Raw genomic sequence first — 23,142 nt, 5'->3', positions numbered from 1 at the left:
CGTGGCCAGAGTACACCATGTTAAGCTCTTCTCATTGGTTCAGTTCTTTTACGAAGGCGACGGAGCACACTATTTGACATATGTGTGTCCTGACTGTGTGTCTCAAAGCAGCAGAGTCTGTCCAGTTGGGGAAATGACACAAGGCAGCGGCCGAGAGACCGGGCCTCCATTTCAAGCACAGATGTCATGCTCCTTGTAGCCTTCACACATTGAAGAGGCCAAGCCGAATTTGGCATGACCCTGAAGTGTCATCTTGATTAAGACACTCGCCTCATGTCGGCTACCGATGTGGGCTGATATTTGCGTGCCTGCGTTGTGTGTCCATACAGAAATATAAAGGGGTTGTTTTATATTTTTGTTTTTACATGAACTAGAAAAATTTAGATTTCCTCTCCAAAATCCCACAAGAACAGGCATCCATGGAAGGCATGGCAGCAACAATGATGGCTATTGTATTTGCTGAATTGCGGCATCTAATCTTGTGGAGGCAGTGGACATTTTTAGGGGCTTTTCAGCAGATTTGAGAACAAGGGTCGAAAGAGAAAAAAAAATCTTTTTTTAAATGCAATGAATTCACTGTTGTTATTTGCTTGAAATATTTGTATTTATTAATATTGCACAGAAAATTCGTATTTGCAAAGCTAAATTAAGGATGGTCTAGTTCCCTAAATGTAAACATAATAATCTAAAATAGTGTTTTAAAAACACCATCACAAAATTATGCAAAATATCTTTACATGTTCTATGTTAAATTGATGTCACAATATCTTTTTTTGAACCTATTTGATATCTACTGTATCAAAAGGAAATATTTAGTACACAAAAAGACATATCAAAGATATGCAGCATCCATTCCAATTGTCTGGGGATGATGATCCTCTTTGTTTGGTCTCCAGAGATTCAGGAGTTTTAAAGCACTTCAAGAGAAGCATAATAGTGCCATCTGCTGGTCAGTGAGAAAAACCCATAAAGCCATAGTAGTACTCAGCTGTCCAGTGTTAAATTATTTCAATTACATACAATCATAAAAAGGTACTATTTGCAAAAAAAAAAAGCAGAATATTAATCACATTTTCATCACGTCACACTTGCAGATTTGTAATTGTCAGTTACCATGGCACCAAACAAACAGAGAGACTGCAGCTGACATCCAGGGGAAAATGGCAGCTGCTTGTCGAGAATAAGCCAGCCTGGCTGTAGAATGTATTGCACACACATGGTCATTAAGTAGAAAATAGAAAGACATTAAATAAACAGTTGTTACAAAGCCGACCTGTCAACAGGACTGTTAGGCTGTGGAAAAGCACATCTGTGAGTCGCAGAAACTTTCAAATAACGACCGTAGGGACACCAGGTGAGAGCAGTTTGTGTTTGACTTGCTCTTGAAACATCACTGCAAATACTCCAAATTAGCCATGCCACTTTTTTGTCAGAGATTGCCGTGCAACCGATTGGCATGAAACTCACCCAACTGGGCAGAATCTAGCAGATAAAATTTAGGATCACCAGGCAGACAGCAAGGCATTTATTGAAGCAACAAGATGTAAACCTCTGCATCAAAACTAATTTCAAAATGTCTCCTAAAATATTAGAGCATTGCTCCTTTCAGTTATTATACCCAAGATTACTATGGTAGATGCTAAGGTTCAGACTTCCTTCTTGCCCACAGTTGAGGATTCCTCCTGAGATTGGCATAAAAGCTTAAAAATAATAAAGCCAACAGTCAATTATTAAAAATGTGTACCCACTTCTCTGAACTACAGGATTTCAGATACTCCTCAATGTTCTGCTCAAATCAGGGATTTTTTAAATAAACTGAGTGCACGTAAAACTAGTTCCACTCAAGACCATCATTCTGTTTACACAAAATGAGTAGTTTGCTGCATTTTAAATCCAAAGTGAAAAGTGTGCTTGGAAAGGACATTCAAATCACCATCATAACCTAAAAATGCTGATAATTTGTAATGCAACTCCAGCCAAACACTTTACTTAGTTCAACTGTATATACCATTAGGCACTGATGTGACAGCTTTCTCTTAAATATACAGTATTGCAGAAAAAATGGACAACAAAAATGCACAAATGTAGCTATTAGAAGTTTATTTTGAAAATATTTAAGTACAAAAAGTGTTTTCTTCCAGAGAAATAAAGATGAAAAACCCTTTATATATTCCTACCAGGATGACTCCTAAAACCAGAACTTTATACAGTCTTAAAGATGCAGGTACACTAAAAAAAATTAAATATAGGCCTAAAACCGGCAAATACATTAGTGAAACTTTTACTTGTGTCAAACAAGCAGATCCCATAAATCACTCACTTCTACAAATACATACAGAAAGCTTAAACTCCAACCTGCTACAGAAGTCTACACAAAGGAAGCCTCAATGTCAGAAAACTGTTTCTGCACTTATTAATGGAAAATTTAAGAAGACAATCTGCATTGTGTCATTCTACACAGTAGAAGCGTCATCTACTTCAGCGTAAGTAGATGACACTGATCATTCCGCACCGCGCAATGATGGTCCTGTATGTGTAAAATAAAATAGAAAAGATTATATAGTTTATTAAAAAAAAAATCAATATTAATAAAAACATGGGTGTTAACTGTTAATAATAGAAAAATAACCTTAGAAAATCAAATAATGTTATCAAAAATGTCACACTATCACATGTGGTGTCATAAAAAAAAAAGTATCATAATCCCCCAAATTTGTCACATTTAGTCACATTAGAACCATAAACATTGATGTAATGGAAACATTTAGATCAAAGTACAATTGTTACAATGATCCAGTCCAGACCTTTTATAAAGTATCAGGAAGGCACGAGGCATATTTGTAAAAAATGTTTAACATTTTGCATCATCCTTCCTCTACATCATAATTACGTCAAACATCGTGTTCACCTGTCATGTAAAATCCCATTTAAACATTTTTGTTTGTGGTTGTCCTTCAACACGACATGAAGAGTTGAATTAAAACTGTAAGACATTAAAATTTCTGATTTTAATAAAACCAAATACAAGAAGGTAGGAAGACCTTTCAAAGTCAATACGTTTTCGAATCTAGGAATTAAACATCAACTATATCGGAAATATGGCACTCTATTAAGCCCTACTTTATGAAATAAGAAATTTGGCAACAATAGAACGCTACTTAGATTTAGGGGAAAACAAAAAACACAAACTGGTAATATTGTGACATTACCAGCTAAGCAACTGGTGTGACTACTAAAGAACAGCAGCATTGGTTTAATGTTCAATGCAACTTAAAAACTAAGGCTACTTCTGTCTTGTATTAACAAACCGAAAATCAACTTATTTGTTAATGAAGTAGTTTAGGAATCCTCTCCAAAGCAAAAGTTTCACAATAAAAACCAACATGTTGAGAATAAATAAAGTCACTGCTTATCAACTATAATACAGAGGAGGAGATTTAGCCGTATTCAGTCATGTGTTAAGCTACAACATTCAGCTCCACAGAGTAACAATAATGCCGCTGGTAAAACTGCAGACAGCCTTGCCAGAGGCTGCGATTTGTTGATGGATGCCAAGCTATGCACCTAAGTAGAGTCATAAAAACCAGATACAAAAAAAATACAAAGAGTACAACTGTACCAGCAGTGACTATTTCTAAAATATCACAGATAAAAATAAAATTTGGCTAAATACATAGAATAAGGATAAAGTTTGTAATAGAAACCAGCTATTTGAATCATGCTTTCTAATTAAAGTTCAACTATAATTGATGTTAGTGGAAATATGTAATCAGATTTAGTGAATGCATAAGCAAATTAAGGTTATTAAACAGTGGATAAGTCCAGTTCAACATAATAAAAATGACAGTTTGACCTAGTGTTTTCTGAAAGCAACAAGGCCAAGGCAGTAATCTTCTCATATAAATCTCAAAACGCATTGTTGCACATTACTTCCAACAGGTAACCTGTGACACCAGAGGTTAAGAACATAATAGTGCAAAAGAGACATAGCTGTCATGTTCAAGTAATATTGATTGAAAAGCAGTGTGATCTTAGAGTGGCAATGAAAGAACAGATAATATGGCTTACAGGCTGGTGGAGAAAGGCTGGAAAGGTCTTTGGCTATCAAATCAGATGACAGGCAGGTGAAAAACCTATTGTCATGCCGACAACTGACAACTTTGGGAATCTATATTCAGAAACTTACAGTGTGATTAATAATTTTCCCACAACTATCAAATGACTCAAAATTTAATTCCTTCTTTGTGGGTGAAAATTACCAATTTTAAGTGGCAAAACTGAGCCGAGTGTTCTACGAGATTGACCTTGAGGTCCAAAGAGGAATCACCTATGTGAGCACCACACGTCTTACACTGTTCTTGGCTAAGAGAAGTTGATTCTTGGCAAGAAGTGAAAATAATAAAATGATCCCTTTCAATCCTTCCCCCCACTATCTTATGGGTCGTCCTCTGGAGTCTGGTGGCTGCTACCTCTGGCCTGTATCTGAAGCCAGGTATCTCCCAGCGCCTTCGCAAAGTGATCATCAACAGAACCCGTGATAGAAACTGAATTGGACACAGCCTCGGCTTCTTTGTAGTTTTCCCCAAGACTGCGGCGGAAGTGTTCCTCAATGACAGGATCGCATACGGTCTTAGCTAAAAATAACATTTTGGAAAAACAAGAACAAAGACAGATCGAGATTATTAACAAGAATTTCAATTACAAAGTAAAAATAAAAAAAAGTAATTGAGGAATTAGCCATTAGATGTAATTTTAAAATAGTTACTTGAAAATATTTTCAAGTCAACAAAAAAGTTAACTTAATTAGTTGTAAATGTAAATTAATTCAACTAATGTGAAACAATATAATTTAGGTGGGAAACTAAACTTTGGCTAAGTTATAAAAGACCCTGTCATCATTTCTGCTAATTTTAAGAGATAATTTGAAGTTTCAGAGAAACATCAGTGGATTTAGACAGCAAGTCTTCATGTCCACCCTATAACTAATTTCATGTAAATATTCTACTGAAACTTGAAGGCAAAGCAGGATGAGGTTTTCTGCACTGAAAAATCTCAGAACTTTGCTGTCCAATGCCTATGAATATTTTTATTTTTTACCACTTAAGGGGAAAAATGTGGACTTGCAACACTGGTGTCTCAAAAATAATGGTTCGCTTAAATGAGCCAATTTAATAAGATTATGAGAATAAAGTACAAAATACAAAAAAACCCAAAGATTACCATTGGTCTTTCTCTGATTGTCAGGCGGGGGAGGAGTGCAGCCATTCATGTGGCAGTGTGAGAGGTTACAGTTCCGGTTACTTGCTGGAGCACACGTGATAACCGAGGGTCGATTCTGGGAAACAGGAAAATGAAAAAATCTGATGAGTTTCATACAACAAACTAAAGGAGACCTTGATGAGTATTAATATTTTTGATCTAACCCTATCTATGATTGCTAAGGAACTTTATTACTTTGAAAAACCACCAAACTACTACACGCAAAAATTGAAGCTTGAAGTGTGAACATAAACATTTTGAATAAAGGTTCCAAACATCTATTATTTATAATAGACGTGAAGTGATAATTTTGCAGAAGAATGTCAAACTCTTTTATGCAGATGTTTTCTGCTCTGATCACCAAAAATGATCATTTAATGCCAGAATTTCATTCATACCTTTGTTCCACAAACTGGTTAAAACTAAATTGAAATGTATTTTTCAATCAACAAGGGGACTATAACAGTTCATACAATACCATTTACTGATCATTTCAATCGATACGGACGCACCTGCTGCCGTTCTGCGGCCCCACTCATGACAGGCCGCGACACTTCAGTGTCACTGTGGTCTTTGGTCAGAGCCAGCGGCTGGTCTATAGCATAGCCAGAAATGGTTGCATATGGGTTAGGCCGCTCCACAGGACTGTGGCTCAGGCTCCAGTGCTCATTGCGGTTGTCTCCAGCAGACGGACGAGCGCTGAGAAAAACAAACGAAGATCAAAACTCAACCTCACTGATGCATCTCTGCGGACAATTTACAGCTCACCAGTTTTACTTTTATAATAAAAATATAGTGCAAGCAGAGGTTACTCTAAAAAGAAGTAGGCTTTCTCAAACACCCATTTCAGAAGTTAAAATGTAACAAAAAATACAGGTGTGAACTGAGTTGGCAGCAAATATTTCTGAATCTCCCTGACATTTATGAGCTGACATTAGAAGGTGTAATATGAGGATTAGAGAAGCAGTGATATTACAAAAAGGAAAAGGGCCATATTGAAAGGTTTCAATTTTACCTCAATTTATTTCCACTTCCATTAACATAAATGTAGGAATTTTAAGCTAAGCTGCAAAACTGCTATGGGGTTTTGACATTTTAGAGGATGTGTTTATTGCATATCGTTTATGCTTCAATCTGATTTACAACTTCTATATGCAAATCAAAATCAAAAGTAAGAAACTTCAGCAGACTTAATTTAATTTTGTGATGTATGCTCTTAAGTGCACTTACAGGTGAGTAGCAAACATTCTGCTCATTTTGGTCATGTGGTCATCATCACAGTTGAGTCCGTTTTCCATTTGTTCGTCCCCATACTTCCGTTTGTTTGGGCAGTGTGGGGAAGGCCCAGTTATGGTTGACACAGCAGTAGACAGGGAGGGAATCCTGGACTCATCTGTGGAAAAAGGTCAGCAGTTAATTTATTTCTTACATCCTATATTAATTACAGTATTAAAAGACTTGTTTTTGCTGACATAGTTTCAATTGACGTATTGTTTTCAAATAACTACAAACAAAGACAATTATGAATTTAGCTGTTTAGAATATTTCTTAGTTATATTTGAATAACAAGAATTAGGGCCATTTTATGTATTTACCAAAAGTGACCAAACAACTATGTATGTGCTTTGTTTGTGATTCTTCATAAAGTCAGGAAAATTATGGATAACCTTGACAACCCTCTTTATGAGACTGTCTTGGGAAAACAGAGAATCTTCAGTCAGAGGCTTCTTTAAACTCGCTGTGATACAGAACGCTACAAGAGGGTTTTTCTGCCAACAGCCATCCCTATCTACAATAACTCTGAAGAATTTGAAATAACATGAGTTACAACAACATTTAATTTCCCTTCGGGAACAATAACATTTTTTTAGATTTGAATCTAAGTTCCATAATAACCATTCCCGGTTATACGTCTTACATATCATTAAGAAACTTTGAACACCACCTGCAGCAATCAATTACCGCGCACCAATACACGGTTGTTTAATTAAAAGCAATTGATTGCTACTTGCCAATAGGGGAACGCAATGAGAGCAAGAGAGTCGAGGTCACATAAACAGAAATAAAATGTCATATAAACAGAAATAAAAGGGCAACTTTACCGTCGTAGTGCAGTCTCCCAATGTTATTGTTCATCTTGTCCAGGAACTGAGAGTTCAACAGGTCCATTCTAGTGCACAGCATTTACATGTACAGGCTAGTTGCTAACGTTGACATTAGCAGGCTATTCTATCCAAGGCAACAACGCAAAAGTATATCCTAAAAAAAAAAAGTTAAGAATGTTAGAACACGCTTTAAGTCAAAATACATTAAAGAAAAGTAATTTATTAAAGAGTAATATTCCATTGGCAAACTGTATGTCGTAACAGACTCAAACACCCACGACTAGCATGACAGCTAACCAACCGCAAACCACTAAGCTAGCAGCTAAAACGTTACTTAGCTCTAATTGGTTTATTTTAACACTTCATAACAACAGCTGTATCCCGAAACAAAGTTAAAGTAATTGTTAAAGAAAATGTCAGAAAACTACAAATATTGTAAGCGTAATTACACGAGTCAACGAAGGAAATGGCTAACTTTAGCTCAAGTCACGCAAAACCAATGTTAGCACAGTCGCAAACTCAGTTGGCTCAAAAAGTTAACGTTCAGCTAAAAACTACGACTGAACGACCCGTTAGCGACAATCTACTTTGATTCAACAAACGTAATGTCAAAAAGGATAACGGCAAGCTTCTAATGATACTTACTCAATCGATAATCTTGGTCTTACGACAACAAAACCATAGTTTGTACTGTGCTTCGCGTACTTTCCCATCACAGGAGGCGGAGCCCCAAAACAAAAGACCCACCCAGGCGTAGAGACGAGACATGTTTATGAACGCACCTGAATCACAATCATGTGATTCGACAAGCTGAAGTATATTTATAAGTTACGAAAACATTGATTAGCTGAGAAAAAAACAAAAGAATTTTGTTTATGACAGTAAATTCAACAAATAGGATAATAACTTAAACACTGTAGGCTGGGATTTTAAAATACAGATGCTCAGTCACCACTTGAGCCTGTGTTGGATCACACTCTACTGTCCTATGGATCTTTCTGAAATATAAACTGGATAATACTTCAATTTGACTTCAATTTGCACTACTGTAAAACAACCAGTTGGTGTCCCTCTCACACACAGTAAACTCACAGCAACACCTTTTGGTATTCCTGGGATCTGCAATGTTTGCAAACTAAAGAGACCTCTCTACTTACTGTCAAACCCAAAATATCTCGGCATTTATATATTTATATACATTTATATATATTGATATACAAAAGTCTATATTTATACACTTTATATTTACAAAAGTGGTAGGAAATGCTTAAATGGCAGGAGGAGATAGGAGTAGAGTAGCGAAAGAAAATGCAAGTCAACAACTTAAAAATCTGCTTCTACACCCTCAGAAAGAGAAAAAAGAATAAAACCTTGAAACCACAGGAACTCACAGCATGTGTATGTAATAATAACAATTATAACATCACCGATGTTATAATTGTACAAAGTACAAGTTAAAACAAGATGTATTCTGAGGCAACTGCAGCCCAAAGTAGAGTGTATATAAAAAACACCTGAATATGAACACCTTTGTCTTTTGCATACTTAACATAAATAAAGGCTTTAAAACAAGAGTTTGTGTGTAATTCAACTATATTATATATTGAGTCTAAGTTCCTTTTTAGACTGACGATCACTCTCTTGAAATGAAAAACACAATGAGAGGCAGGTGAAAATTTTAATTTCAAACTATAAATATTTTATATTAATCTGGGTGATTAAAATGTAAGTAGTAAGAAAAGTATATTTATTGTTTTTTAATTTTAACTGCTCTTGAGTGTCCTTGTCAGAGACTAACTATGTTGGCCTTTACTTATATTTGTTTTGATCTCTGGACACCACAAACTATTGATTAAGTGAATTCCTTCCCAGCCATTTTCCATACATCCATATCTCTCATTATACTTCATTCTACATTTTTCTTGTGCATGCATTTGTGAATGCAAATATATTTAAAAACAAAGATAGTAGCTTTAGGGTTTGATAACCCACACCAGAGATTGTTTACTGGATGCATTTGTGCCTCAAGGGACTGCTGCTGATGCTTCCTCCCATTTCAGTGCTGCCCACAGGTCCAAACAGCCATTTTAGAATTTGTGGCTGACAGAAATGCTCTTCATAGACAGTGGGCAGAGAATCCTACCAAACATGGGTAGGAGGTGTAAAGCCATTGTGATGTATAACCCGGATACCCCTTGCACCTCCACTGGAAACCCCTCAATTTTTCATGCTGTGGTTCAGAAAAGGATGATGTCTGTAAAGCAGAAAATGGGGGAGGGGTAGGGAAATCAGGCATGCCACTGAGAGAGAGAGAGAGAGAGGAGAGAGGACGACGGGAGGAAGGCACAGTCGAGCATCATGTGCTATGCTTGAGGAAAGCACAGGGTGAGGGGATTGGCTGCTGGAAGCTGTAGCGTCACTGCCAGTGAGGGAGAGCTTGGAGGATGCTCTGCAAAGCTGGGAGGTACTACATTCATTAGGAGTTTGTACAGAGACCCCAGCCTCCATCCGCTACACACTCACACCCAGGAGAACCCTGCAGGATAAATTTCCACACCCACCTCTTGTTTTCTCCTCACCAGCCATGAATTACCTGCGCCGGCGTCTCTCGGACAGCACCTTCATTTCCAACCTGCCCAACGGCTACATGACAGACCTTCAGAGGCCTGACCCTGCTCAACCTCCTCCACCTGCTTCCTCAACCCCTGCCAAGTCTCCAACAAGCGGGCCGACACCTCTAGCCGTTTCCCCTGCTCCTGAGAGGAAGCCTCAGACGTCTCAGTCGACCAGCGCTGGTTTCTTCAGCTCCATCACAAATGTTGTAAAGCAGACAGCTGCCTCAGCAGGGCTTGTGGAGCAGACCCAAGTCACGACACCCAAGAAGTTTAAGATTCTGCTTGTGATCGATGAACCCCAGCAGGAGTGGTAAGACAATACGTTTCCATTTCTAATTAGTTTATTGTGAGCTATTTTTGTGAGTTATTGTTGCTCCATCCTTAGTGTCAGTTTTCTTTTTTATCTCTCTCTTGGGTGTCATGTACTTTTGTAAAGATTAGAAACTACTATAACAGCATTTCTGTCAAATGCACAGTAAATATTAACGTTATTGTCACCTACTGGTGTTCAGTTGCTGCCAATAATTATTGAGCCAGAATATTCTGGTTTTGAGGAATGGTCCTGTAATGACATAACACCAAGATGGAGGATTCCAGTTTTCCTCATTCGTCTATTTGTTTTACTATTTTGTTGCATTTGTCTCTTCTCATACATCATTTTCTGGTGTTAAATGTGGCATTTTAATGATGTCATCACTTTGTAACATGGCATGCTACACATATGTTAAAGCTGCTGTGCCACATGTTGTGCTGAACCTAAAATGAAGTACCATTTTTTTACCTCTTGTTCCCTTCAAAGCACTGCAGTGTTTTCCCTCAATCAATGGGGTTTCCCCCCTGCTCACCGATTGCATGTCATACATGCATTGCACAATTAAAGGAGAAGCTAAATGTAAGATATTGCAACCCCTGATTTACTGGACAGCAGCAGTGTAAAATAGAAGGAAGCAGAACAAATATTAGATTGTTGTTGTATCAGTTTCATGTCCTGCTCCAAGAGCAGACCTTCATGCCACTAATATGAAGAAGCTGGGGAACCTTAATTATTTAAGCCTAATGGTGTTCAGAGTCCAGGAGGATCTTGCTCAGATATAGGATAAACAAACATCGCTGTCGGCTTGATGGACTCAAAATCAATAAAGTGAGTATATTTCTTCTAGTAGTATGTAGTAGTATTACTATGCAATTTTAATACATGGTAATTGAATCCTTTCACGATGACTCTTCATTTATATAGGCTCAGAGAGGATTTTTCCTCTTGAATGTGTGTGCTGAAGTATTTGCCTCATTGCAGTTTAATTTAGATAAAAAACAGAAGACTTACTGAGACATAAAGTTTGACTCTAATCCTCAACCAATCACATTGCAGGAACTCAATGCATAAGATGTGGTGAAGATAATTTTGTAAAGTTAAAATGGATCATAAAAATGGGGAAAAAGATTTAATGGACTTTGGCCAAGAAATGATGCTTTCTGCTGAGGTTTTTGCATGCACCAATCCCTTACAATTATGGCCAGAAATAGAGAAACTATATTGTGAGTGACAATTGAGTAGATGAATAATGTCTTATGTCAGAGTTCAGATGAGTATGGGCAACATGATAGAAAGGCAACAGTAGCTCTAATGCCATATTTGGTTCAAATGGACTGCAGCAACTTGAAACCATACCGGGTGTAATTCACAAAGGCTTGCTAAAACAAGACCATAACAGATTGGGAAACGTTTGTCTGTTTCTATTAGTCTTGAATTCAGCTGCAACATTTAGATGTTAGTGCTGAGATTTGGCATAAACAGCATAAATAAATCCAACCTGCTCTATTTCCACAGTTTAAATCTGTGGTGGTGTAATTGTTTGGGATTATTTTCTTGGCATGCTTTGATTCTCTTAGTCCCAAATGAGCATTTTTCAAATGCCAAACCCTGAGTATTGGTGTTCACCATGTTCATGATCCCTTTTGACCACATTGTACCCATTTTCTAAAGACTACTTCAGCAGGATATCGATATTCCTGCTGGTAGATGAGTACACTAGTAGTGAGGAAATAATGACATGATGATGTAGGAAACATTCATCTGCAATGATTAGTTCAGACTCTTATCTGCAGGATGGATGTCAGCCATGTGTATTCATATGTTCTTTATTGCTTAAAAAAAGAAGTTATTTTTTGTGAAGAAGGAAGGCTCACATTGTGGTGCTCAAATGTTCTCACATCAGTAAGCAAACTGATGTACATTATGTCAAGTGAGATTTCTGTGTGACCTCATTCTCACTGTTGGTTTTTATCCAGATCTGCTCTGAACCAGTTTCTGTGAGCAGTTTGTTGCTCTGACATTGTTTTTGTTCTTATTGTACCAGTCTCTGGTACTTATAGCATTTATCGTCCTTAATGTGCATCAAATGCACAGTCACGTAGGAGATGTGCTAAAATAATTAATTTACAGGGCTTCCTCTGTCTGAGAGCAGCATCTATTTTTAATGACAGCTCAGTAGCACTATGCGGAGGTGTTTGACTTGGTTTGGCTTCTTTGGGTTGTTTTTACAAGACCTTTCACCCAGTGGTTCTGATTCAACGTGGCAGAAAAAATGTGCTGTTCCTACACTGTTTAGATAATGTAATGAAACAGTTTGAAATAGTATCCTTTGAGTACGAAAAGAAAACAACAGCAAATACAGCTAAAAGGGATTAACATTAGAAGATTACTGATGCTTAAAAAGATAACCAGTTTAGTATTTTAGTGCTCCTGTTGGCAGGACTGAAAGTTTTCTAAAGTACTGAGCTGTTGGCAAGCCCTGGGAGGATGAAACAGCTCTTTATTTTCTTGTGGTTTTGGCAGGCTCCTCATGTTCTCAGTGTTGTTGCACATCTTGAGTCTGGGATTTATGATCTTTAACTCACTATGCGACTAGCTGTACTTAGACGTTTTTGTGTGTCCTGCCAGAAATGAAAACCAAAAGGTCCCTGCTTGCTTCCTATATTTTCAGAGAAAGGTATATTCAAGGTTCAGGAATTAAGGAAACTATAGTAAAGTATTGTAAGTTAATGGGAACAGTTGGTTAAATTTGGTCAAATTGACAGAAACAGTAAATTGTTACTAATGTAGTTATAACAAATATTGAACACAGTGCCAATATTTGTTTAGGCAGGAGAATTTAAGAAAACATATGGTATTCATTAAAGCAGTTACAGAGTTTGTATGGAACAAGAAATAGGAACATTGAATAATGTACTAATGACGTAATAGTATTTCTTGAATTTATTCCTTTTAGGATTTTTTTTCCCGATAAGGTATCTTGACTGGAATGTTTTCTTATGTTGTACTTTGCTGGTGAGACAACAACATGTGGTCTGAAGATGATAAATACAGCATTAATAAGTAGATCAATAGAGCTGGATCAGTCATTGGTTCATCTCCAGACACTTAGGGCCTCTATGAATAGGAAAAGGAAGTCAAAAGGGAAAACCACCCAACAACCCAATGTCTTTAAAGAACTAAGAGCTGAACATAAAAAATACATTTTCGACCCCTGAATGTATATTCTAAAAAAATATATATATATATTTTTGATGTAAGTACCTGAAATTTGTAGTAAGATGTGTCATTTTTATTGACATCTTGTGTAATAATTTTGCAGCAAACACTGGGCAAATGATAAAAATGTAAGATCGTACTGATGGCAGACTCAAAATAAATTAGAAAATAGAAACTACCTAAATAAATGTGTCTTTAAACTGTGAGTTTGTTATGCAATACATTTAACATAAGCAAGGTTCAGAGAAAAATACATGAAATGGGTTTGCTGCCATGTAGAAGCATTCTGTCATCCAGCCAATGTCTAATGTTTTAGATGAGGCTACCAGTCAGCCAGACAGGTTTGGATAGTTCCAGGAATACTGTGTTATAAATTACTCCTATGACAAGAGCAGCAGATGAAACACTGTAACTTATGAGACTGATGGCTGTGAAGCCCTGTCTTGCTCATTGCAATTCAATATGTTGTCATTTAAAGTACAGATATTGACAGATTCTTGTGATTTATCAAATGTTCTGATCTATAAATTTCACCTTTCTAACTGAATATCAGCAGAAATGTGCCCTGTACTAGGAGCATAATCTTATGCAAACACAAGGGAGTGGGAGTGAGAGTGGAACAGGCAAAGTAATTAGACATTAAAATTCAGCAAGGTCTACTGCTTGCCCAGGTCTCGGGTGAATCATCTGAATGAAAGATTCTGCCACAGTACCATGTGAAATATTGAATCAAGAGAATTGTTTTTCCAGATTAATTTTGAGAAAAATTGAAGAGACTAATTTATTGATTGACTTTTTGTTGGACCTGACACTTTTTTATATCGTCTCATTTCTAAAGATAACCGAGCTTGCTAAATGCATCAACACCAGATGTTTGAATATTCCATATAAAACAAACACAAAACTCATTTTTCTCACTGTGTAGCATTAAGTTAGATTAAACGTTTTTAGTTGGATATGCAATAATGTATTTATTGTATGTCTATTCTATTTCAAATCTCAAATTGAGAAGCTTGTGAAAAGATATCAAAATGTTTATTCCAGGTTGTCTTCTTTGTAAAGTTATTCTGCCAAACATTAAATAAATGTCTATAAACTTCTGAATCTAAAAATTTAAAAACGCTCCAATTATTCTGGAATTAGAAAACAAATAAATTTGGTAAACCTAAGTAGCCTAAATCAGGCTTATTCTGACTTAATGTCAGACAGTGAGGGAAAAATGCTATTTGTCTTTTTATACAGTCAGTGTTAATATTTAGATGCAACTGTGCATGATCGTTTCAAATATGGAGTAACATTAACAGCTTAAATCAAAGTCCTTCCAAAATCGGAGGACCTAGCTCTTGTGGGGAACTGATAAACCTTTCTGCATATTAATCCATGCACTAAAGGATCGTTGAATGTGCTACCTCTGATTAGTATGCTGTTAGTTGAAAAATCACCATATGCTACACCGTCTTACTCAGCCTCATGCTGGGAAAGATTACTATTTAGATAGCAGGGAGGAAATCGTATGCTTGTTTTCTTTGTGGCCCTTTTCTGGTCGCTGCTCATGTTTTTCTCACTGTATGTTGAATTACAAGCACTGATGCTTTTCAGCTTTTCATGTGCGGGAGCTGTAATTCATATTTTAATATCTGTTTTCCTTCCCATGCTCTAATTGGGCTGTGACCGAATAATTCAGTTGTTTTTCTTTGACAAACAAGCAGCAGCAGCAGGAAATGTGACAGAAGAACGGCATAGACTAATGAGGAAAAGGATGGAAGCGATTTTAAAGTATATTGAAAAAATCTGTAAAGACAGCATGGCAAAATATGTATGTTTATCAGATTTCTTCTGGGTTGAGCTGTCACCACACATAGTACAAAATGTACCACTGCAGTATATGCTGTTAGTTTAAGGGCTGAGCTGTAGAAAAAACATGCCAAAATAAAGGATTCTCCATGGCAACTCGAGGAAATTCATGGAAAAGACTGTTTTGTAGAAAACCCCTTATTTGGTTACATATCGGCCATTTCTTTTGTCAAAACGTATGTTGTTAGGTTTTCCCTCTGCATATTAATTTATCACAACACTTTGCTTGTAAATGAAATGCAGTGAAATTCATTAGAATTGAGATGCTTTCAAAGGTGACTAACATGTTAAAATAAATCAAATTCTGTCATTACTGAACAATCTCTTGAATTCACAAGCGCTAAATAATGAGTGAGGCAAAGTTCAATAATTTTCTGGCATCTTGAATTCAGATGAAATGTCACAAGATTTTTTTATTTGTATAAGCCTGATTTAACTTTTACATGTTTAGAATGTGAAAACCACAAACGTCACTCTATTTTATTAGGCTGTTGTTTGACAGACTAGCACAAAGTGGCATGTGATTGTGAATAGGTTTTCATATTTTTCACAAATGAAATCAGAAAATCGTAACATGGATTTACATAAAGCCCCTTTATACCTTGATTAAATCCAGTGCAGACAATTGCTTTGAGAAGACACTTATTAAACCCATAGAAGTAAATGAGGTCCAACTGAGGTTCAAGGAAACTCTGGAGGAGAAAAAAGCAACCTCGATGTTGGGAAGATGGATGGAGCTAAATCCAGAGCAGTCCTGAAAGAACAATCTGTCATCGGCTGCAAAAGACTTGAGACTAGGAAGGAGGACAACAACTGGAAACATACAACCTGGGTGACATGAGAATGAGATCAAAGCACATTCATAGGTCTGAATGGCACTGTCAAAGTCGAGACCAAAATCCAATTGAAAATCTAAAGTGTTTAAAGTGTTCTGTAGAGACATACTCCAAAGGGGTTGTAGCTGGATTTGCAGCGAAGGGTTGTTTTTGCATAGTGTTGCTTCTGGGAGGCTGCTGCAATATTCAGACTTTTTCATATTAAAATTTCTTAGAGCCATCAGTCATAGTCCTTTCACAGTTATTCTCCATTTGGTGTTGTTTTATCACATAGGAGCTAAACTTCAGAGCCGGTGAGACATCACTTTTCTTAAATATATCTGAAAATATCATTTGGCTGTGAGCAAGGTTCTGTAGAACTTGACTGAATGGTGAGGACAAAGTTCAACAATTTGATTGATTCAAGAGTGTTGTAGATCTAAAAGGTGCAAGACACTGGTATTCAAGGACTGGAGTTTTAAAATAATGATAAATTATGTAGTTTATGAGCTGACACAATGTGAAAAAGACTACATATGAAAGTTCCTGTTTTCAAGTGTGTTTTAGTAAATTCATGTTTATTGGTTGTCAGAATGAAGTGAGAAAGTGTGAGCATTTCTGTGTTTCAGCAGTTTGAGAAAAGCACAGAAAGGTTTTTTTTTCTTCTTTGGTTCACTCAGCAGATTGCCATTTATTCAGCAATGACTCACTTTTCTGCTTGTTGCAAAGTCAACATAATCGAGTGATATGTTCACACTGGATCTGGCATTTACTGGACACCTGTAGTTCTGTTGTTAAATTAAAAAAAATGCTTTTTCTTCTCCACCAGGGCGAAATTATTGAAAGGAAAGAAGGTTCACGGGGATTATGATATCAAAGTGGAACAGGTATGTTTAATGAAGACACTTAGATTCATTTCATGTGCTTATGCACCAAAAAGAGGATTCAATTTATTCTCCCTGTGTTACATTCTCCCCTTTTCTGCGTTTAGGCTGAATTCAGTGAGTTGAACGTTGTTGCCCAAGCCAGCGGTATATGCAGCGTGAACATGCAAGTCCTCAGAAATGGCACCAAGGTTGTCAGGTCAGACAAACAAACTCCAAATGAATCTAGCGTGCAACTGAAACTCTTTGTTTTGACTGCGCTGTGTCCACCCACAGACTGACTCACCCACATTGCTATTATCCCTTGGCACAGCTTTGTTTACATTTCTATTGCTATTCTATTCTCCAGGTCCTTCAAGCCAGACTTTGTTCTCATTCGCCAGCATGCCTTCAGTATGACCCAGAATGAAGATTTTCGCAACCTGATCATCGGTCTGCAGTATGGGGGTGTTCCAAGCATTAACTCCTTGGAATCCATCTATAACCTCTGCGACAAGCCGTGGGCAGTAAGTGCTGAAGCGACGTAGTGGAGTTAAAAATCTATTCTGCATTCTGGGCTGCATGGTTGCATTTTTTAAAAGTTTTTATAAATTTCCTTTCCTAATTTTTTACCAAATTAATTACTTGTGTGCACATCCAGTTTGCTCAGCTAATCAACACCTACAGGAAGTTGGGACCTGAGAAGTTCCCCCTCATTGAACAGACCTTTTATCCCAACTATAAGGAGATGGTGAGCATCCTACTAGATGCAAACTTGTTTTACCTGTGACAGTGATATAATAATACAAAACTTCAACAATTATTAAACAAGTAAATGTCTTTCTTAATTAGGTGAGCATGCCCTCATTTCCTGTTGTTGTAAAGATTGGACACGCTCACTCTGGGATGGGAAAGGTATAGTGACGTGTCACTTGTTTTTGCTTTAATCCTTGTACACATACACTGCCTTGCAAAAGTATTCATATCTGCTGAAGTTATTTGGAAAAGTCAATCCAAAAACAAAATTCTTATAAATGTATTTTATAAGTATTTCCTGTAATAGACCAATAAAAAGTAGTGCACAGCTGTTAATCAAAAACAAAAATGATACACTGGATTGTTTTTCAAAATTGTAACTGTGACTTGGTTTTCAGCCCTCATAAGTCAGTACTTGGTATAGCCACCTTTCATTGAAGTAACAGATCACATTGGTTTGGTGTCTCTCTTAGCTTTTCAGATCTGACTAGATCATTCTAACACATAAATATGGTTTGATCTGAAGCAGCAGTGCCCAGTACTCAAGAGCTATTCTGCAACTTTTAGATTCATTTGTAAAAGTTATATTCCTTCTTCAATATGCCTGAATGAAATGAATGGCTCGTTGCCATGCCTATCAAGCTGAAGGTCATGCAGACAAGGGAATTCATCCATTTGTGTCAGTTGTTGTTGACAAATGGATGCACTCAAAAGTTGCAGAATAGTAGCTTTAGAGGACTAGACTTGGATAATCTTGGATCTAAAGGACTCCTTTGCAGTTCTGTCAGTAAGTTTGGTCTCATCCTGCTGAAAGGTGAACTTCCACCGCCGTCTCAAGTCTTTTTTACATTCCCACAGGTTTTCCTTTATGCTTCCCCCATTATTGACCTCCCTCCATCTTGCACATATTAGTTTTTGACCAGTTTCCCCGACCCTACAGAAAACAGTATGATGCTACCACTAACATGTTTTGCATGTGGACCAAAAGGTTCAGTTTTGATTTCATCTGTCCAGACTCGTCATGCTGTACGCCCCACGTGGCTTGACACAAACTACAAATCGGACTTCCTATGACTTTCTATAAGAGTGGCTTTCTTCTTGCCACCCTTCATTAGAGTTCAGGTTTGAGGAGTGACTAAAACCAGTCCTGTAAACAAGTTTTCCAAGCAGAGCAGTGGATTTCTGCAGATCAAGCCCGAGTATGACTTCTTTTGCAAGGCACTGCACTTGCTTTTTTCATTTAAGCCTTCATTAATGTGAATAAAGGAAGATCACAGGATCACCTTATTGCATAAGAGTATGAGAGACATCTTTTTTACTTGACATTTTGTGTGTACAGGTGAAAGTAGACAACCACAGTAAGTTCCAGGACATAGCCAGTGTGGTGGCTCTCACTCAGACCTACACCACCACAGAGCCTCTCATTGATTCCAAGTATGATATCAGAATCCAGAAGATTGGTGCTGACTACAAAGCTTACATGTAGGTATAACTAAGCTGTTGTTATTCCTCATCAAACCGAACAAAACTAATCTTTATTTTTTATTTGTGTTGTACATTCATCAGGAGAACATCTATATCTGGAAACTGGAAGACAAACACAGGCTCTGCAATGCTTGAGCAGGTCGCCATGACTGACAGGTAATTCATTCCTATTATTGTATCAAATATTAAAGCTGAATTATGTCATAAAATGTGCTTAGTTTCTTAATTTAAAAAAATATATTCTTTTGAATGTCTGACAATCTCTTCTGCTGATAATTGGAGCACATTGTCTTATTTTTCTCCCAGTGCTTCTGAATAATATTTTGATTGTGTTTAGGTACAAGCTATGGGTGGACACCTGCTGTGAGATCTTTGGGGGTTTGGACATTTGTGCAGTTAAAGCTATCCATGGGAAAGATGGCAAAGATTATATCACAGAGGTAAAACTCTGACATAAATGGATATCAAATCAGCACCTGAAACTTCCAAATGGATTATTCTTTTGGAAGATACTTAACTGTTTACTTAAATAAATATAGTCCCATTAAAACCTCCAACTATTGTGTGCACAGATTTCAAAATTTCTTTTAATTAAACTGGTTGATTTCATGACACAGACTCCTGGTTTTCAAATTCTATGAAATGAATATACCTAATTGGTCCCTGTAAAAAAGGCTTTGTACCAATAATTAGCATATGTAAACATCTGAGCAGAACTACGTATATGCAGCCCAGAATCTTCTTCCAAGAACATGTGAATAATAAATAAGTGCATTATTCAATTCTGCCATTTACTGCTTCAATAATTGTATCACACTGTTCTGTGATATTCCTCTGGCTTGACCATCTCCAATGTGGGGCAGGTGGTTGGTTCCTCCATGCCGCTGGTTGGAGAACACCAGGCTGAAGACCGGCAGCTCATTGCTGACTTGGTGCTGGCAAAAATGAACCAGTCAGTTGAGAGAGAAGCTAATGCTCCCCAGAGACCCACAACTATACAACCATCCCAGGTATGAAAATACACTGAACGGAGCATTTTTTGTTTTTTTGTTTATTTTCTGTTCTTGAGCTAATCACCTTTAAGTGATCTGTTGATACTAATGTATCTATTTTTTTATTTTTTTAAACATGATACAGGGAACTGGCCAGAAAGGAGAGATTACTGGCGAACTCACTAAGAACGGTGCTGGGCGTCCACCTCAAGGTTGCCTGCAGTACATTCTCGACTGTAATGGCGTTGCAGTGGGTCCAAAACCAGTCCAGGCCAACTGAGACCTGCAGAGGGAAAAGTTCTCAGCGTCTGGATGGATGGCGGTGTGCCCCCTGGCTGTGCAGACGTGTTGGTGAATGCTGGCAGCTAGAACCAGATCTGGTTGGTGTGAGCTCTCGGTACAACTGCGAGCTGGCCTGGCCCGTGTTTTTTCTTAACTCTATGCAGTGTCAACATGTACTGTCTACCTGTCCACCTGTTGGTTTGTGTGCTTGTATAGGCCACTTGTGTTTCAGCAGCCGTGTGTTTTCTTATTTTCTTTGAGCCTGTTGTTGATAATATAAAATGAAAATTGTGCCTACACTGAGTTCAGTGCTGCTCTGTGCTAATTTTCTAACCTGGCTATGAAGCTTTTATTTCCCCCTAACACTGTGTCTTCAGTTCATTTTACATAATTTGGTGTGTCCCTCTAGTTATTATTCAAACTGTGGGTAACCATAGAGTTTGAACTTGTATATCTTAATATGTATAAGATAAATGTGTGTGTATGGTTGTAGTAGTGAATATTTTTGTACTTATACTGATAGATATTTATTTTTATTTGTTTGCATGACTGACACAAAGACAGGTGCAAGTCTTAAACGTCTGATGATGTGGGATGTTTATCTAACATGGCTGTTAAATCGCTGTGTATAACTAAGCTGTGTTTCCTGTGATTCTACATTGTGAATGTGTATGTAACAACAGATACATATTAAGAGATTCATGCAGTATTTTTATTTTATTCAAATCAATATTTCCTCATAGAGTGCTGTTCCTAGAAATTAGATTATTTAGTGGTAGAATATAAATTGATGCCCATGTAATAAAAACTAAAGGTCTATTGAATATTTTATAATGTAGAAAGATTCTAAACACAGAACTTCACTATAATTGTAGAATTTTGAACCAAAGAATATAGTATTTAGTGTTAGTCTTTGCACTCCAGAAACTAACAGTGTAAATAAGAATAAGAGGACCGTTAACCCTGCTTGTGGACAGTGCAGATTAATGGACTAACGGTGGTACAATCTGATAGTTATCCTTTCTAAACCCCTTGTTTCAGATCTGATTAAGTATCAAAGCTCTGTTTCTGTTGTTTGGAGGCAAAACTTATTTCTGATAATCAAAATGTGTGTTATGTGTGAATATTCATCCAAAAAATGTTAAATATAAAGTCTCGCTTCTACCATTCACTTTATAAAAGCTTTTGAGGAGGCCTTTTTATCGAAACAGTCATTGTTCTGAGGTCTAGTGTCGCCTTATCTGGCACTGCTGTGCTCAGATTACTGCCATTGCTGGGAGTTGATGGAAAGTGCAATATGAAAGCTTATTTGTTTTGATTAAGTATGCTGACAGGTGCATCTCAGTATGTTAGAATATTGTCAGAAATTACATTTATTTTTCTTTAATTTGATTGAAAACACAAACTCACATATTATCAATGCATACTTCATTCACTCAAATTTTCATGGCTTAAGATATGAAGGAATCTACTCCAAAAAATAGAATATAACCTGATATGCTATGTTACTGCTATGTTACAGCCTACAGAATCATGGTAGAGAAGGCTGAATTGTCCAGTAAGTCACAAATGGTCATTGCTAAATAAACTGTCTGTTCAAAGACTGCTAAATACCAACATATTGAATGAAAGTTGAGTGGAAGGAAAACATTTGGTGCAAGCAACAATGATAACTGGAGCCATAAAGTTTGTTGAGAAGGTTATGTAAGAGATTGGGGAAAACTCACAAGGTGAAGACTGCAGCTGGAGTCAGTGAAATCAAGAACAACCACCTATAGTTAAATCTGAAGTAAAATGTTTCTGGGGATAAAAGGAATATATAAAAAATACTGCACTGTTGGAATGAATTACTGAATAAATCAGACTCTTGATTATATTTACATTTATTGAGATACAAATGTATACATAAAATCAGATCTTCCATTTAAATATTTTTCAAAAAGCGATAATCACCCACACCCTGAATAGTTCTTTTTACTAAGTGGCTTTTTGTTCTACTGTCTTTATGTGCTGTTGTACAGTGGTTTACTTCAGAAGGCCATCTCATTTATCCAATATCCTAAATGGTGAAAAAAAAACCAAACAGTAAAAAAACAAGAATCTTTTCAGCGAGCTTTGCGTGCAGTTCTTTTTCTAAGCTGTGATAAGTGCCATTGTTTTATCTGTGAGTGTATCCCTGTAGAAAGCCATGCCTGAGGCTTTATGGACGTGTTGTTCCGTTTATTAGGAAATATGCCATGACATTGACCAGCAGAGAGACACAAGTCGGTGACGGCTACGTTGTTTGGCCTCAGTTTGGAAACTAAATACATCTGAGCTTTGTCATTTGGCCTTCGTGTTGAAGTGATACTTCTGGCTGCAGATTGATACTGGAACTGAGGCAGCAACTTTGAGAAGCAGTGTTAAGCTGTAAAAACCCACATCTGGAAAAAACAATAATGTGTGGACTCTTTATGTCATTGGCAATAAAGCTTCCTTTGCAATAGCTGCTTTGTGTCTTGATGTGTGCTACCAGTAATGTTTTAGTAAAGGGAACATTTAGACCAATGTATCTACATTTATTTGCACATTTGATGAAGATTTG

At 37.0% G+C, this 23,142-nt stretch overlaps 2 protein-coding genes across 2 annotated transcripts; one reads left to right on the top strand and one right to left on the bottom strand.

The window, feature by feature from the left end:
• Positions 1-2,083: 2,083 nt before the first annotated feature.
• On the bottom strand, positions 2,084-8,160 carry LOC114146541 (transcription cofactor vestigial-like protein 4). Its single transcript, XM_028020701.1, has 6 exons — positions 8,010-8,160; positions 7,362-7,518; positions 6,490-6,652; positions 5,772-5,958; positions 5,221-5,335; positions 2,084-4,634 (listed from the first exon to the last, which is right to left on the bottom strand). Exons 2-6 carry the CDS (start codon positions 7,441-7,443, stop codon positions 4,435-4,437), a joined length of 747 nt encoding a protein of 248 aa, XP_027876502.1. The 5' UTR covers positions 7,444-7,518; positions 8,010-8,160; the 3' UTR covers positions 2,084-4,434.
• A 1,585-nt stretch (positions 8,161-9,745) lies between these two features.
• On the top strand, positions 9,746-23,043 carry syn2a (synapsin IIa). The gene is made up of 11 exons (XM_028019814.1): positions 9,746-10,289; positions 17,010-17,067; positions 17,172-17,263; positions 17,414-17,570; positions 17,705-17,794; positions 17,896-17,958; positions 19,139-19,281; positions 19,366-19,440; positions 19,622-19,724; positions 20,148-20,294; positions 20,422-23,043. The coding sequence occupies exons 1-11, from the start codon at positions 9,949-9,951 to the stop codon at positions 20,554-20,556; spliced, it is 1,404 nt and encodes a 467-aa protein (XP_027875615.1). The 5' UTR covers positions 9,746-9,948; the 3' UTR covers positions 20,557-23,043.
• The last annotated feature ends 99 nt before the right edge of the window (positions 23,044-23,142 follow it).

The sequence above is a fragment of the Xiphophorus couchianus genome, chromosome 1 (genome assembly GCF_001444195.1).
Source record: "Xiphophorus couchianus chromosome 1, X_couchianus-1.0, whole genome shotgun sequence".
Lineage (NCBI taxonomy): Eukaryota > Metazoa > Chordata > Actinopteri > Cyprinodontiformes > Poeciliidae > Xiphophorus > Xiphophorus couchianus.
The sequence above is the reverse complement of the archived record's forward strand: the minus strand, read 5'-3'. Positions and strand labels throughout refer to the sequence as shown.